Source organism: Maylandia zebra, linkage group LG14 (assembly GCF_041146795.1).
Source record: "Maylandia zebra isolate NMK-2024a linkage group LG14, Mzebra_GT3a, whole genome shotgun sequence".
Lineage (NCBI taxonomy): Eukaryota > Metazoa > Chordata > Actinopteri > Cichliformes > Cichlidae > Maylandia > Maylandia zebra.
This window is the reverse complement of record NC_135180.1, coordinates 23503083-23519111: the sequence shown is the minus strand read 5'-3', so window position 1 is coordinate 23519111 and position 16029 is coordinate 23503083. Positions and strand designations below refer to the sequence as shown.

The 16029-nt window shown below is 40.4% G+C and overlaps 1 protein-coding gene across 1 annotated transcript in view; it reads left to right on the top strand.

The window, feature by feature from the left end:
• Positions 1–12648, top strand: part of ppp1r37 (protein phosphatase 1, regulatory subunit 37) — a 46503-nt gene extending 33855 nt beyond the window's left edge. The window contains exons 6-13 of the mRNA XM_024804831.2: positions 1873–2023; positions 2207–2362; positions 3865–3977; positions 6683–6824; positions 6929–7095; positions 7754–9392; positions 9516–9593; positions 10706–12648. Coding sequence (XP_024660599.2) covers positions 1873–2023; positions 2207–2362; positions 3865–3977; positions 6683–6824; positions 6929–7095; positions 7754–9392; positions 9516–9592 — 2445 coding nt within the window. The 3' untranslated portion in view covers position 9593; positions 10706–12648. The remainder of the gene's footprint in view (positions 1–1872; positions 2024–2206; positions 2363–3864; positions 3978–6682; positions 6825–6928; positions 7096–7753; positions 9393–9515; positions 9594–10705) is intronic.
• Positions 12649–16029: the final 3381 nt, after the last annotated feature.

Genomic DNA, 16029 nt, shown 5'->3' with positions numbered 1-16029 from the left:
AGGGGGGTTCTGCAGCACTGTATACATATGAGCAGTATTCAAAAATATAAAATATACGAATCGGGGGGAAAAATAGTGTGATATATTTACAATCTGGGGTATTGCACAAAAATTAAGTATTGGTAATGGTAGTTATGTAGTCTGTGTATAGAGGGAAGTCCTTGGATTGGGTGGTGGAACTGTGTTGTCAGTGCATGTGTGAGTTGAAGGAGTTTTGGGAAGAAAGTATTCTTGAGTCTGATAGTCTTTGTGCTTATGCACCTGTAGCGCTTCCCTGAGGGAACCAGGTTGAACAGGTCAAAACCAGGGTGGGAACTGCCCTTGATGATGTTTGTTGCTCTGCTGAGGAAGCGTGAGAAATAAATGTCCATCAGGGAGGGGAGAGGGCATCCTGTGATCTTCTGTGCTGCCTTGACTACACTCTGAAACCTCACTCTATTCACCTTAGTGCAGCTACCGTATCATACTGTGATGCAGTATGTCAGCAGACTCTCAATGGACGAGCGGTAGGTCAGCAGCAGGTTGGAGTCCAGTTTGTACTTCCCGAGGACCATCAGGAAGTGCAGCTGATGCCTTCTTGACAGCCGCTGTGATGTTGTCTGTTCAGGAGATGTCAGTGGAGATGAGGACTCTGAAAACCGTAAGGTGTGGACCCCCCCCACACTCACCTTTGATGTATAGGGGAGCTAAGTCAGTGCTGTGCCTCCTGACGTCGACAGTGACCTCTTTGGTTTTCTTGGTGATCACTGCCAGGTTGTTCTCTGAACACCATGCTGCCAACTTCAGGACTTCCTCTCTGTAGGCTGCCTCGTCTCCCTTTGAGATGAGTCCAACTGCCGTGGTGTCATCAACAAACTTGATGATGAGGTTTCTGTTGTGGGTCGAACTGCAGTCCTGGGTCCAGAGGCAATACAGGAGGGGGCTCAGCACACAGCCCTGTGGGAGCCAGTGCCCAGCATGCGAGTGGAGGAGAGATGAGGGCCGAGTCTTACAGTCTGGGGCCAGTTAGTGAGAAAGTCCTTTATCCAGGCACACGTGAGAGGGAGGAGGCCAAGAGTGACCAGTTTTGTGATGAGAATATCCAGAATGATTGTATTAAAAGCTGAGCTGTAATCCACTAAGAGCATTCGGATGTAGCGTTGCTGCTGCTCCAGGTGGCTCATCACAGAGTGGAGGGCTATCTTCTGTGGATCTGTTCTGTATGCAAACTGTCTGCAGAGTAACAAATTACTTTGCACTCTTTATTATTATTGTGGCCTACTCATTTGTTTTTATTTTCCATTTGGGTCATTAATTTAATCCTAGAGGGAAAAACACCACATTCTTAATCACAGTCAGTGATTATGTGGTAACTGTGTACAACGGTCTTACTGTAATCAAAACTATGTGTGGGAAACTTCTTTGGCATTTGATCAGTGCTTGGACCAAAAGGCATTCCCTGTCTCCGAGCAATGACCGTCTGATTTATGAAGCAATGCTGCACAGCTTGAACATTATCAATGAAAACTCATAACTCATTTCAATGAAGTAAATGGAATCGAATTAACAAATGCTTCGGCAAGTGCATGTCCTTCAATCCCTGAGATCTGCCTCGGGTTACATAAATAACAACACTACTTCTCATTGCCTTTATGTTGGCTTCAATTAAAATCAAAGCAGTTCCACTAAAAGTTTGCATGTTTCTGTGTGTTTTGGCTATTTTACTCAGTCACTTACATATTTATCCTGCTTGGCCTTTGCACTAGGATTTTATTTCATTCCAAGAGGCATGCTGTGATTGTTTTCATCACAGTAATGTGGATTGTTTTGGGCTTGGGGATGTTTATGTTGTATAGCCAATAATTTGCACCTCTGTTGGTGTTTCCCCCTCAGACGAGCTCTCTGCAGTATCTTGATGCCCGTAACACTCCCCTACTGGACCACTCGGCTCCCTTTGTAGCACGAGCGCTCAGGATCAGTGGCAGCCTGGCAGTCCTCCATCTGGAGAACGCTGGCCTCTCTGGCAGACCACTCATGTTATTGGGTAAGTCAGCCAAAGTACTAGGGCGTGACAGAGGATGTACAATAGCAAGTGGAGCTTTATTTCACCTTCAGAGAAGCTTTTTATCTGATTAAACATAAAATTATTATTCCTTTTACCGTTTTCTTTAACCTCTTCACCTTTTCTTCCCTCACTTTTCTTTTGTTTTTCATCTCACTGATACAGCTACAGCTCTGAAGATGAATATGAACCTCCGGGAGTTGTACCTTGCTGACAACAAGCTCAATGGCCTGCAGGACTCAGCCCAACTTGGCAATTTGCTCAAGTTTAACTACAACATTCAGATCCTGGACCTACGTAATAATCACATCCTGGACTCTGGTAAGAAGCAGTAATAGTGCTCTGACACAGTAACAAGTACCATCATTATTTATTTATTTATTTACAGTTTTGTTTCATCGGGGTGGTATTTGTTGTTAGATTTGTTTGCTCTATGTACCATAATATTGTTTCACTGAAACTTTTTTAAAAATCCTTCAGTCTCAGCAAAGGGGCAACATAAAAGAAGTAGATCATATTCAGATATTAAAAATTTGTATAACGAGCAGTAAAACCAAAAGCAGGCAAACACAAAATGCTAAATAATACAAAATTAAAGCAGTGCAAACAAGTGAAAGCTAATACACAAACCAGTAAAATAACATTAGGTATTGAACAGAAGTATCTTCATATTAAGGCAGCTGCGAGCTTTAACATACATATACTGATTTTAGCCTGATTAAATGAAAATTAAATGAAACTCCACTTAAAGAAACAATCCTGGTGAGTGTCCTTTCGGATAAGACAAAATGGCTTTAGTGGCTGGCGAGATTGATTTTATTAAGGAAAAACCTTGCCATGAAAGCTATAAGAAGTACATGGTCTCACACACAGGGTGGCCTAAGGATCTTCAGTTACTTGAAATGTTTTAGTTACAGCACTGTGCAAAAATGTTATTTTTACTCCTGCTACACATTTAGGCACCATAATGCTACTGCATACTTTAAGACTGCAGTATTTTGGGGAGCACTGAATCACTGTTGTTGCAGTTGGTGTACATACAGCGATTGATGATTAAGTCTACTATAATAATAACTTTAGGGGGCAGATATTAGCTGAACCACTCGTTAGTCATAACATAATGAACTCTATTTTTCCCTTGTAGTCTGACTAACACTTCAGGCCTTCAAGGCAATAATTACATGTATCTTAGTGGTTAATGGTAACAATAGGCTAATTAGATATGTTGTCACTTCTGTCTATAGAAAAAAAAAAAGGAATTATAATATTAACAATAGGAACAACAATAGTAGTAGTAGTGATAATAATAATAATATGTTGTTATTACTGTTTACTGTTAATAATAATTCCTGTTACTTTGTCCTGGCACTGGCCCACAGATTGAGGAAACACTGGAATATTATTTTTCACAACCATTTCATTTTTATCTACTTCTCAAATTAAAAATCATACCATGTTGATGCTGCCGATTTCATTTTCTGGCTAAATGGTGTGGGGTTTTTTTTTTTTTGGCTTGTTTTTTACTTAACCATTTTCCTTACTGTTCGTTTTAAGCTAAAGCAAATGTATTTATGCAGAAGAAATATATTTTGTATTTCTGTTGCATGTTCACTTTTAGATTTCATTTAAAGTGACATTAAAGGGGTCCTAAAAATCCTCAAATGTGTCTTCTTTATATCAATAGAAGTTGTGACAATGCATAGGGATATTAATATGGGCTTTACAGTTTACAGTTGCTAAAGTTTTTTCCACTGCACTTCATCAACATTACAGTAATCTTCTAGATGCTCATCAGAACTCGGTCTGTGTGTGTTTCTGTGCAGGTCTGGCCTATGTGTGTGAGGGACTAAAAGAACAGAGGAAAGGCCTCGTCACGTTGGTGCTATGGAACAACCAGCTCACGCATAATGGCATGGGCTACCTTGCTGCTGCACTGGTATACACACACAAACAGATACACACACTTGGTCACAGTGAAGTCAGGCACATTGATTGAAGGTTTTAACAGCCTATGTGTGTAAACTTAGAAAAAGAAGAAAAGAAAAAAGCACCTGGAAGGCAATTTTTTTTTTTTTTTTTTTTTTTAAACTCTGTCAGATAAGTGATCCGAATAGAAGTCTGCTATTTATTTCTTCGTTTCTTAATATCCTGCTAGGATATTCCACCCCCAGCTAGGGCTCACTTTCCTGCACATGTGCACATTTTAATTCTACCTCAGTCAATGTTTATGACTGTAATTTAATTATTGTAATACATTTTACCCATAAAGCATGTCATCTTTACTGGAATAATGGTGAGTCACATCCAGGACCCTGCTTGAAGCAGACGTAGCAAGGTTGGGGGTTTCCAGTTTCTCCTCAGGTTGCACAGGCTATGTTTCACACTCCTTAATGTCTGGACAAATAAGACTTAGAACTCTGTTTATTTTCCTCATGGGCATTCATACTTGCATATCCTTTTGGAAACTGCTGTTCAATTACTTTAGACAGGTGTGTAGCTGGTGTGTTAGTGTGCTGTGCAAACAGGTGCTATGACGTCTGATTTGACTGGACATTTCCGCATAAACTTGTCATTAATACACCTGACATTTTGTGTTGACGTATTTCACTAAGTGAATAATGTGATCTCATGTCCTGGTCGTGCCATTTCCAGTTCAACCTGGAATAAATTCATAGTGGTTAGTTACAGATAATCCATTGCTGAAGTCGCACATCTGTCATTGAGGGATTGAATGTCATTATCTGTTCCTCTCAGTGTCCTTTCCTTCCATCTTTTTATTGTGTTAGTACTACAGACTCTGATGAGTCATTCCATCTTCAGCCTTGTCAAGGACAGATAACTGCCTTTTTTCTGTTTGTATGTAGTGGTCAGAGGTCTTGTTGCAAACCATTGGGTATATTAAAAAAGAAAAAACTAACATAACATAAATGACTGCATGAATCCACTGCAGTACATTTGTTGATCTCATTACTTCCAGTTTATTGATGGTGATTAATGAGATTTGGTTAATTTTGTTGACTTGGTGTAGTTATGTTCATTATGGGCAGGGCTGCAGTTACGCTTCACTGTTTGTCATTTTTAACCTATGATGTAGTTTTTGAATTTCATTTTAATAGCCAGCTCCCATCATGTGATACATAAAAGCTACCGTAGCCATAGAGACGCTTCCTTCTGGACCCACGTAACTGGCAGCATCAGAATGACAACATCCAGGTTTCATGCTTTATCAAACTGAGGTTCAATGTTAATGGTCTTTAAAGTGGACGTGTTTGTTATGTGGACAAAAAGGCAACTTGCATTACATGACACTGTTTGATAAGTCCAAAATAAGGATATCTTATTGGAGACAAGTGCTGTTTTCCATTGCATACAGTAGAGTGTGCAGCTCTGTTTAAAGCTTCTTGCACCAGTGGTGTCATTGGCCAACTGGCTACATTTTCTGAAGCCTGGAATTTTGGAACTTGGGCCCACAGGAGGTGCAATGGCCCTGATTTGTATATATCACAGTTACTGTATTTGTTACATAGACCCATACCTGTATCTTGTACATAAAGCCATCGGTTTTATTTGATTCTTAGGTTCAGTGTGATTGCATTGTGAGACAACTTTTCAACAAATTGTTATTGTAAGCAAACTTTTTTAGATAAAAACAGGATTTACTTTAAGCTACATGAAAAGGAAATGCAATAATGTAAAATGGGTTAAAAATTTATCATCAAACCTAATGTGGCAGATAACTATGCTTAAACCACACATGTTAATAATTATAAGAGGGATTCACTTATTTTTATAACCTGTGGTGGTCTTTGCCTTTCGATTACTTAAACCAGTATTTCTGAGATTTTTTCCAATAAATGTGTCTGTTGGTTTTTGTTTTTGTTTGTTTGTTTTGTTCAAACAAAATGTCCTAAAATTTCAATTCTCACAGATAAAAAAGAACCTTTGATTGTTTTGGCTAATCATTCACAGCCCTGGATTTGACCACAGTTTACTTGGCTGCTAAAATGTTATGAAATGATAATGTTGCCCAAAAATGTAAAAGCAGCACGGCTTGGTGCTCACTCATTTAAATGGGCATTTGACGTTTTAGCACTAGCTAACAGGAATGATCTTAATAAATACTCTTAATGGATGAGTAAATAGTAAGTAATATCAAAACTGCCTACTTGGGGATGAGACCTTTAAAACAAATCTCAATGATACTTAAAGAGAATGACTTTCTGTAAACACTTCATGTAGGCATTGAATCCTGCATAAAGTACAACGTTGCTTATTTTTTGACATTTCTAAAATTACACTAGATGTACAAAGCTTATTCAAGTTCAAGGTTCTTTATTCATCACATGCGTAGTTATACAAGTATAACACACTGTGAAATGTAACCTGACACGCTCCTAAACTTGTGCAAAAGGGGGGAGAGAGGAAGAACATTATATATTATGTACATTATGTGAATGTGCATGTATGTAGCATGTATGCAGCAAGCAGGTGAATTCTGTACATTAAGTGTATTAAATAAGAATAGACATTCTGTACTGTACTTCTGTACTTATTCCTGTACTGTTAAAAAACACAGCAAAACACTGTGATTATGTTATTCATTATTATTTCCACTTGTAATTTAAATATTGTTCCTCTCAGCCATGCACACAGAGTCTGGAGACTCTGAACCTCGGCCATAATTCGGTGGGTAACGAAGGAGTCCACAAGCTGAAAGACGGGCTGATCGCCAACCGCTCTGTGCTCAGGCTGGGCCTTGCTTCCACCAAGCTGTCCTGTGAAGGTAGGAAATGATGTATTTGTTCCTCAGCTGTAGTTTTTTCTGGTGTGTGCGTGTGTGTTGGATTTTGGCATTTTTGACTGGCCTCCTGTTGTTGTGTGCTCTAGGAGCTGTGGCTGTGGCCGAATTCATTGCTGAGAGCCCCAGACTGCTGCGCCTGGACCTTCGAGAGAATGAGATTAAAACAGGTGGCCTCATGGCCCTGTCTCTTGCCCTGAAGGTTAACACCTCTCTGCTGCGTCTCGACCTTGACCGGGAGCCCAAGAAAGAAACTGTGAGTATGTGAATAAGAAATGGTAAAGGGTAGAGAGGACAGGAAGGAGATGGTTGAACATAGTCCAAATATTTCTGCAGCATTATCCCATTTCAGCTGTGTACAAATGTGTTTGTTGGGTTGAAATTAGGTGCCTTTGTACTTTGCCAATATTTTCCCTGGATTTCGAAGCCCCCTTAACTTCATAAGGAGAGGAGGTGATGTTTTCAGTGTATATAAAATGACTCATTTTCAGCAATTCCAGTGAGAAGACCAAAACCTAATACAGGTATTTACAGTTTAGGTATAGCTTAGTGTGGCTTGTTGGACGGTGCCAAATACTTCTCCTGTCCAAAAACTGTAAAAGAAATTGATGAGCCATGCTGATATTATGATATGATATGTGCACTGCTCTGATAAATACCCAATAGGCAACAGATCTCAGTTGTTAGTTAATCCCCAACAAAAGTACAATCGTCTTTTTTCTGGGGAGAGGTACTTATGATCTTCTCCATCTGTTATGCCAGCACGATGCCATCCTTTAAAAAAAAAAAAAGATTGTGTTGTGAAAGAACATACTTCTTGCTAAAACAAATGAAAGAAGTAAGGCCCTGTTACAGTGACTGTTTTGCATATTAGAAATGTGTTTTTTGTATTTTTGTATTTTTTTGTCTCTTAGGTAAAGAGCTTTATTGAGACACAGCGTGCCCTGCTGGCTGAGATCCAGAATGGTTGTAAGAGGAATTTCATCCTTGCTAAAGAAAAAGAGGATAATGAGCAGAAGATGAAGCAGTCTGCCTCTATGGCTGAAATTGCCACAGAGCAAGAGCAAGAAGAGGAGGAGGAAGAGGAGGAGCATGAATCAGCATCAGAGGAGAGAGGTGACGTAGAGGATAAAGACGATGAAACGGCAGGAAATGAAACGCAGACAAGCAGGCAGTCAGGAGCGAGCTCTGACTCAGATGTTCCCCAGACTCATCTGGAGTCTGACTCTGACACTGAGGACGAGGAGGAAAGCGAGGTGGTAACAAAATCTTCCACTTCAAACTCCTCCACTCTCTCAAACCAGACTGCTACTCATACCCATCCAGGGGTTGCACAGTCTCAACTCAGTGCCTCACATACATCCTCAGCCTCACCGTCCAAAGGGTCAAGCGTAATTTCTGTCACCGTCACAGAATCTACAGCTCCTCCGGGCACACCTCCATCTCCTGGACGTTGCATATCCGTCTCAAGCCCTGGGAGGGGTCATAAGATTTTCATGGTGACCCGGGTGGAGAGCCCCCCTGAACAGCATCAGCTCCAGTTAAGTGTGCCTGCTGTTCCCAGCCAGTCTAAAGAGCCCTCAAAGACTCCTGCAGACACAACACAGCAGACACAACCCCTGTGTACAATTCAGACACCTACACAAACCCAACTGACACAGGAGGAAATGAAGGAGAACTCACCTGCTCTTTTGACAGACTCTAAAATGACAGAGCAGAGTCCTTTAGCACTAAATACTCCACAGACCTGCAAACTAGAGCCACAGTCTACAACTGAAAACACAGATCCAAGTCTACAGTCACCAGCTCCGCCTTTAAATTCCTCATCAGACCAGGTAACAGAGAGCCCTAAAAGCCCCCAACCTGAGCCTCTTTGTGTAGAAGGAAACAAAAAGGAAGAGGAGGCGAAAGGTCCTGTAGGAAATGATTGGCAGGTGATACCCCGAGAGCGTGAACAGTCAGAGGAACTGAATCCACCCCAGACTAGTTTACCTACACAGCAGGAACTGTTAACATCTGGACTGCAACAGCTACCAAATGATGTAGTAACTGCGGCAGAGGAGGCCTGCTTACCACACCAAACACAGGAGACGCTTCTACAGAAAGAGAAGCAGGAAATATTAGTCAGCTTACCAGAAAATGAAAAACTCAGTTTAGCAGAGACAGAACAGCCAAACCAAGAGGAGCCAAGGCCAAAGCAACAACCAGAGGCACATGAACAGGAAGCAGAGTCTTTCCCCTCTGTCCACACTGATCTGCAGGCACCAGCTCTCACTCAGGGTGGAGCACAGGAGTCAAATCCTCAAACAGGAGATGCAACACAAAGTCCTAACCCCACCTCATCTTGGCCTGAAGCCATCACTCAAATAAATCCACCGGTTGAAAGGGAGGAATCGGCTGACGAGAGCTCTGCAGACGAGGGAGAGAGTTTTGCTGAGGCTCTAGAAGGGGAGGTGCTCGGTGCTGCTCTGCCCAATGGCCTGAAACCTGAGTTCTCCCTCCATCTTCTCGACACTGAAAGCCCCAAGCCTGGCAGCTGTGTGATGGAGCACGGTGAGAATGTGTGAACACTGATGTCATGTTTTTTAAATCAGGTCGCATTCAGTAGATTTTTTTTTTTTGTTGTTGTTGTTGTGGAAAGGTTGTTTTAAAGTCTCTTATGTGTCACTCGTGTAGTGAGTGTCAGCTGTGGACAGGACCTGGAGGAACTGCTGCTGGAAGCCAGTTTGGAGACTGGGAGAGATGCACCGTGAGGTATAGAGCATTTATCACACTATTAATCTGCTGCAGAGTGTGCTTGAAGCAATACTACTTTGTTGCATTATAACTTATAAAAAAAAACATAATTCCTGTTTGTGCTAATCAGCAAATAAACACGAGTCTCTGCCTGCCCTCTAACAGCCCCTCATGTCAGCCTCAGTTACTTTAAACCTAAAGAGCCCAGTCAGTTCTGATTGGCCGGATTTCAAAGCTGCCCTTCATGAGACTTCATCCGGCTCTAGTGGCTAGAAAACAAATATTTGTGTACTTGTTCGAGCCTTATTCTCTAAAGTATGCAACTGATGAAGACCAACCATAACGTGAGAACCCTTTGCAGAAAATGCTACAGAACCTGCTTCTGGAAAGTGTTAAGCTGGTGCTAATATGTAGCACGTTCTATGCACATTCTCCTTCTGGTAGAAAAACAGCACGAAAATGACAGAAAAGGCACTTTGTGTTTTCTGCTTCTGCTCTTTTAATATTTCAGTTTACAGTTTATTTCTCACAACTTAAAACGCAATAAAATGACCAAATGTGCAGATAATGACATTAATGATGCAAAACACAAGTGTCTGCTCTTCATCAGACAATGAAACAGCACAATCTTAAATCTCATATGACCAATAACATCCAGTCATAAATCAGATCTTATATAGGGCAAACAATAGGTGTTAAATGTCATCATCCATGTAGCCTAGAAACAAATGATACATACTAGTTGCAATGCTTGTATCAAAGAGAAGTGTTAAGATGTTTTCATACATGCTCTGCAGCTTTTCAAACACTTGTGTAACAGAGGGGCAGCTCTGTAGTCGGACATTAGCCTGCCAGCTCACTGGTAATAAGAGTGTGTGTGTGTGTGTGTGGGGTGCTGGATTGTGCTGATATGTGAAGGCCAAGTGGATTTATATACAAGTATATCTTGCTCACATTTCCTCCACTGAACCACAAAGAGTATATTCTGTAGTGCAAATGATTGTGAAATGGACCATTTTCTGGTGTGTACATGAATACAGCTTCATGGTGTGGTTAATGAAATATTTAAACGTGGTTCGGATCAAAGTTCAGTTTCTAAAACGTTTATCTCCTCTCTCCTGCTTCCACAGGGACTGTCGGGACAGGTGAAAACAGCATAAGTTGTCTGGCTTTGCTACGTGACTGGTTGCCCTTCAAGTTTTTGTCATAACCTCCAACACAGCATTCTCATAAAGGACAGAAGACCCAGTGTTAAACTCGCAGCTCTGTACAGGAAGATACAAACAAATAATGGAAAAGACTTGAAGGGCAAGATTTGCCTGTGGAGCTCAGTTGTGACATAAGGAGACCCTCCACATCCACACTACACCCAACCACTGAAACACACATGCACATTGAATATGCGAAATGAGGGGGAGAGAAATAAAGTTCAACCTGTTGTCACTACATTTTGTCAGCCGCAATCTTTACATGAAGAGAAGTGTGGGGACAAAAGAGAGAGGATGAAACACTAACCAAAGACGGACCTTCCTCACAGCTCCTTGCGCTCTTCTGTAGGTCTCCACAATGATTAAAAAAAAAATAATAGTAATTAAAAGGATTTTTTGTAACATACATACACAAAGACAATAACAGATGATGTGAAGTGACAGAAGACAAAAGAACAGTGGTAGACCCTGCCCATCAGACCTGCTGGCTTAAACACTTGAGGTTGGAGTAGGTCGCTCTTTAAGGCTTTTATATCCACAGAAGCTGAAGTTGTTAACGTGTCTGTTTAAGTGTCAACATTTTCTGTGTGCGTGTCTCCCACTCCCTCCTTTAAACTCTAAGGGACTTCTGCCAAAGTGACCTCTCCTGTTTGTTTTCTCCTCCTGTACTCACTTTGGCCCCTCAGGAATCGGCGTTCCCACCACCGCTCAGACCTTTCAGATCTGACGCGGAGGAGCTGCAACCGTCTCCCGCTCGCTTCTGCTACAATAAAAATGCTTTTTAGAGTTCACCGAGTCGGTGATTTGTTCCCCGCTGAAAAGAAAAGAAAACTTTAGTGAATATCAGAAATGTATACGTCTGATTTTGGTTGATTTATTTCTGGGCGATACGGGGCAAAAATCAGTTTTTCCTTTGATTCTCTGCAGCTCAGTGATTGCTTTATTCGATTGATCTTTGTTGTGTGAAAGTGTAAGGAAAAACAGCCTGGTCTCAGTTGTCATCTCCCCGCTCTTTTCCTCCGGTCCCTCAGTCTTCCACTGGCACTTCGTGCCATCTCTCCCCTATGTTCTCGCTCCTCATCATGTTGCCTTCAGTCTCACCACTTCAGATTCAGTGTTGTTTTGATTTTTTTCCTAAGGGGGCAGGTGTCCAGGTTTTTTGTTTGGCTGTTTTGAGAAATCAATTACTTTATATTTATTTTATGAGCCCTCTGATTTATTTGACCCCCACCCCCCCCCCATTTTCCTTTCCTTTCTTCTGATTAGGGGTTTGCTTTAAAGTTTTTGATGTATATATCATATCACACTAGGGGAAATATTTAGTTTTTCTTTTGTTTTTTGAGGGGGGAGGGGCTCTAATAAAAATGAGAGGAAGGGTAAATAAGATTGAATGATTAGAAACGGTAACAGCAAAACAAAGAAGCGGTGGGCATAAGAGGCAACATATTTTAAAGCTGCGCTGCTGTGTGAATCTGTGGCCACAAGGGGGCAGTGATGGCTGTTTCCCCACAGGCCCAAAGGAGATCACAGTCTGAGCAGAATCACGTGCTGATGTCTGTAAAAATCCAACTCCTGACCATAGTTTTTCAGAGCAGGGCAGTTAGACGGTATCTCTACTTTGATAATTCCTCCCTGAAGCAGATACCGGCAGGTTGGATTTCTTTTCCTGCCGACGGAGCAGCATTCAACCTTCCTGCTCTTCTACACCCAAACGATAGTTTGCTCCCACTGTTTGTAATGCTTTAATTTTAGATTTTTCTTTTTTTTAAAGAATAATTTGTTAACTTAATTAAACTGTGCTGGTAATCACAAAGTTATGTATGGCAAAATTTGTTCCTCAAATAAATGCATGTAATAACTAATAATATGACTGAATGTATGTTTCAATGGAAAATACTCCACTTGGAGCTGCACACGAATGCATGAATGACAGCAAGAATGATTTGGATGAAGTTTTGGGTTACAAATAATGTAATAACAGACCAGGCTCAATATGTTGCAGTAACGGCAATTAAAATGGTGTTAAGAAGTGCAGCAAGCAGCACTGACATGATTACGGCTCCTCTGAAAGGAAAGAAATGTGCTGTTGCTCTTTTGTTCTTTTTGGCTTGTTTTCTGCACTGCTGAGCGGCTCCTCGCAGGCACGTTAAACCAAAGCCTGTCACTGATAACGATGTTACTTGAACGTCGGATGCTGTGTCATTAATGTGGTTTTTGTTTTTTACACATAGTTTCAAGTTGCATGCACACTTTTCAAGCTTGTCAGGCTGTTCTCAAATTCTGATTAACAACCACCAACACACACACACACACACACACACACACACACACACACACACACACACACACACACACACACACACACACACACACACCTTTTGCTCCAACTAACAGAAATCGGACTTATACATGAGACATCTCTACATTTGAGTCACTTTAGACCAGTGATACCCAACCTGAAGACGCTCCAAAAATGAAAGATCTTAAGACAGTCCTCTGCTTTTTGCTTTGGATGCTTAATTTATTTGTTTTCAGATAAGACAATTTTACAGTAGACCATAGCAACTTATTGAGCAAAGATCCCCATGTTAAGAACTTGACCAGGACTAAAATACTGTGTGACCAAACGCACTGACACATCCATGCATTTTACTCTTTATAGGACATGTTTGGCTGATGTAATGAGAGTATACTGTTAGTTTCAGGTCTTCACATATTATCTCAATCGTAAGAAAAGATTTGAAATTAAGGTGTTTTTTGAAAGCTGACTTTATCGTTGTATTTCTGGTGGCTCAATACTGCAGTGGTTTATTCATTCGCTTCACAATGGAGAAGGATCCTGGGGAGGAGATACAAATCCCTCTGTGGTGATGTCAAGAAGTGCACCTGGCACCTACATAAATAAATCTATCAAATCAAACGTGCTGCCTGCTGTGGTGACCGATTGTCAATAAGGAAGTTGCTAAAAGTAGCATTACAAAAACTCCATGAAGACATCAATAAGTGTGAAAATCTTTATACTCTGTCCACCTGTTCAACATTTATTCATTTATTTTTATTCTTTGCTAAATATTTGCATGTTTCATTTTGTGAATAATGAGGCTGTTTCCTAGCATTTACCAACTGGCACCAGGGGACTCGTTTGGATTTATCGTCAGTCAAATTTCATAGCAGGCTGATGGAAAATAAACAAGTGTCCCATTTCTCTGCACCAGGGTTTCACAGCCTTTAAATTTAAAGTTGGCTTCAGAAAAAGGAGAAAAGCATGTTTTAGCTACCTTCTTTTGTTCCTTAAGATCCTTGTTTCTCTCTCCCTCCTGTCCTATGGTCATTTCTATTTCATGCCTTTGAAATTAAGTATAAAACAAAAAGAAGTCATGGCGTTATTATTAGAACACCACAGAGATTCCAGGAGAAACACTTCCCTCTCCTGAAACTATTCCCCAGTGTGAACCGACTCATCCCTCTACACTGAAAAAAATATGTTGTTGGATTTACTTAATTCAATGGTGGACATTTGTTGCACACAGATGTTTTGCTTTGGCAGCAACTTAAACAATTGAGTTAAATTAACACAATTTATTCATGTTCAATAAACCTGTGCAATTTGTGTTGATAAAATGTGACTTAAACATGTTTTGATGAAGTAATTTGAGCTCTTGGAATATTTTAATCCTTCACAATTTTCTCACTTTATCCCAACACCATTCAATAACTTTTACCCAATACTACTTGGTCACTTAAATGCTACATGTTATCTTCAAATTACATTTTGCTATTATATTCTAGCATCAAATACACAATTTTCAAATGGAGGCCTTATAACAGATTGTATTGTTCTCTTCCAAGATGGTTGCTGGCATCCACCAGTAACCTTTCAAAACAAAATGTCTAATTTCACTGCATTGACAGTAGGTAAAGAATTAAACTGACATTACTCCTCCACTGAATCTACATAAATCAACAGTTAAATAATGTCAGTTCTTCCGTGTTCTCTGGAATCAATCACAGCAAAGAAATTAAACGGTTTCTTTTGAAAAATGTTGGGAAAGAACAAATCAAAACATTCTATTTAAGGCCTCTGACGTCAAGATTCAGTTAAACAACAATTATAACTAAACAATTTGAGGTAATGTTAGTTTCCATTAACATTAAATTAGGTTACTGAATTGGCAAACACCTTCCTATTAACATTACCCATTTTACCCCAATAACTAAAGAAATTAGCACCTGCAGGTCAAAACCTTTATTCAAGAGATGCAAAAATAACATTGATACAGTGACTGTCAAAAATTACAGCACTGATCATACTGTGACATCTTGGTTCAAAACAGCACACTTAGAAATATTCAACGTTCCTTACTTCAACTGAATGAAATTGAAAATACCATTTCACACGACCCATATGGGATATTTAGACTGTATAACTGTTCACGCTACATCTCTTCACTAGTAAAAGAAAGAAAAAATACAAAGAGAAATTTAAAAATGCTGCCAAACAGACAGAGAACTTGTACAGAGCAAAAGGAAAAACAAACAACAACAACAAAAACGGCTCGTCCCCATGGCAGTTGCAGAGTTTATAAAAATGAACCCTGCGATCCGTTTCTGGAATTGAGCTTCAAAATGCAGCAGAACAAGTGTGAGATTTAAATGTCCTCTCACCTAGAGCTGGTCACCTCACATGCATAACAGTGAGCTTCGTTGCAGGAGCAGTTTTGTCTTAGTTGTGAGCTTTTCTTGAGAGCTGAGTTGCATCCAACTCCATTACCACCCTTTGAATCACCTCAAAAGTGTAGCAGAGTTGTGATGGGTAACTCATGTTGAAGGAATAAAAAAGGTCCAAACAGCATGGCTACTGCAAAGGTCACGTTATCCAGATCTTGAAGAACAACATCAGAAAAGTCATTGCCTGGTGCATCCTCTGGAGACAGATGTTCATTGTGGTTTTCTCAATCTGTGCAGTGGCCTCAGGCAAGTCCTGGTTAAACACAAAACATTTCTTTAAGATTCCTTTTTAAACTCATCTCTTTTTAATCTACCAGTTCTAATGTTAGAGTAATTTAAACCAATGCAAGCAACATAGTAAATAGCTATAGCCAAAGAGTTGCCTGCCATGCTGCCATTCATGGTCTAACAGAGTTTCTAAGACAGAGTGAAAAACATAATAATTTCAAATGCTTTACATTCGTTTTTGTTAGAAAGACACCGGCCCATCAGAAATCCAGGTTTTGTCACTCAGAAGA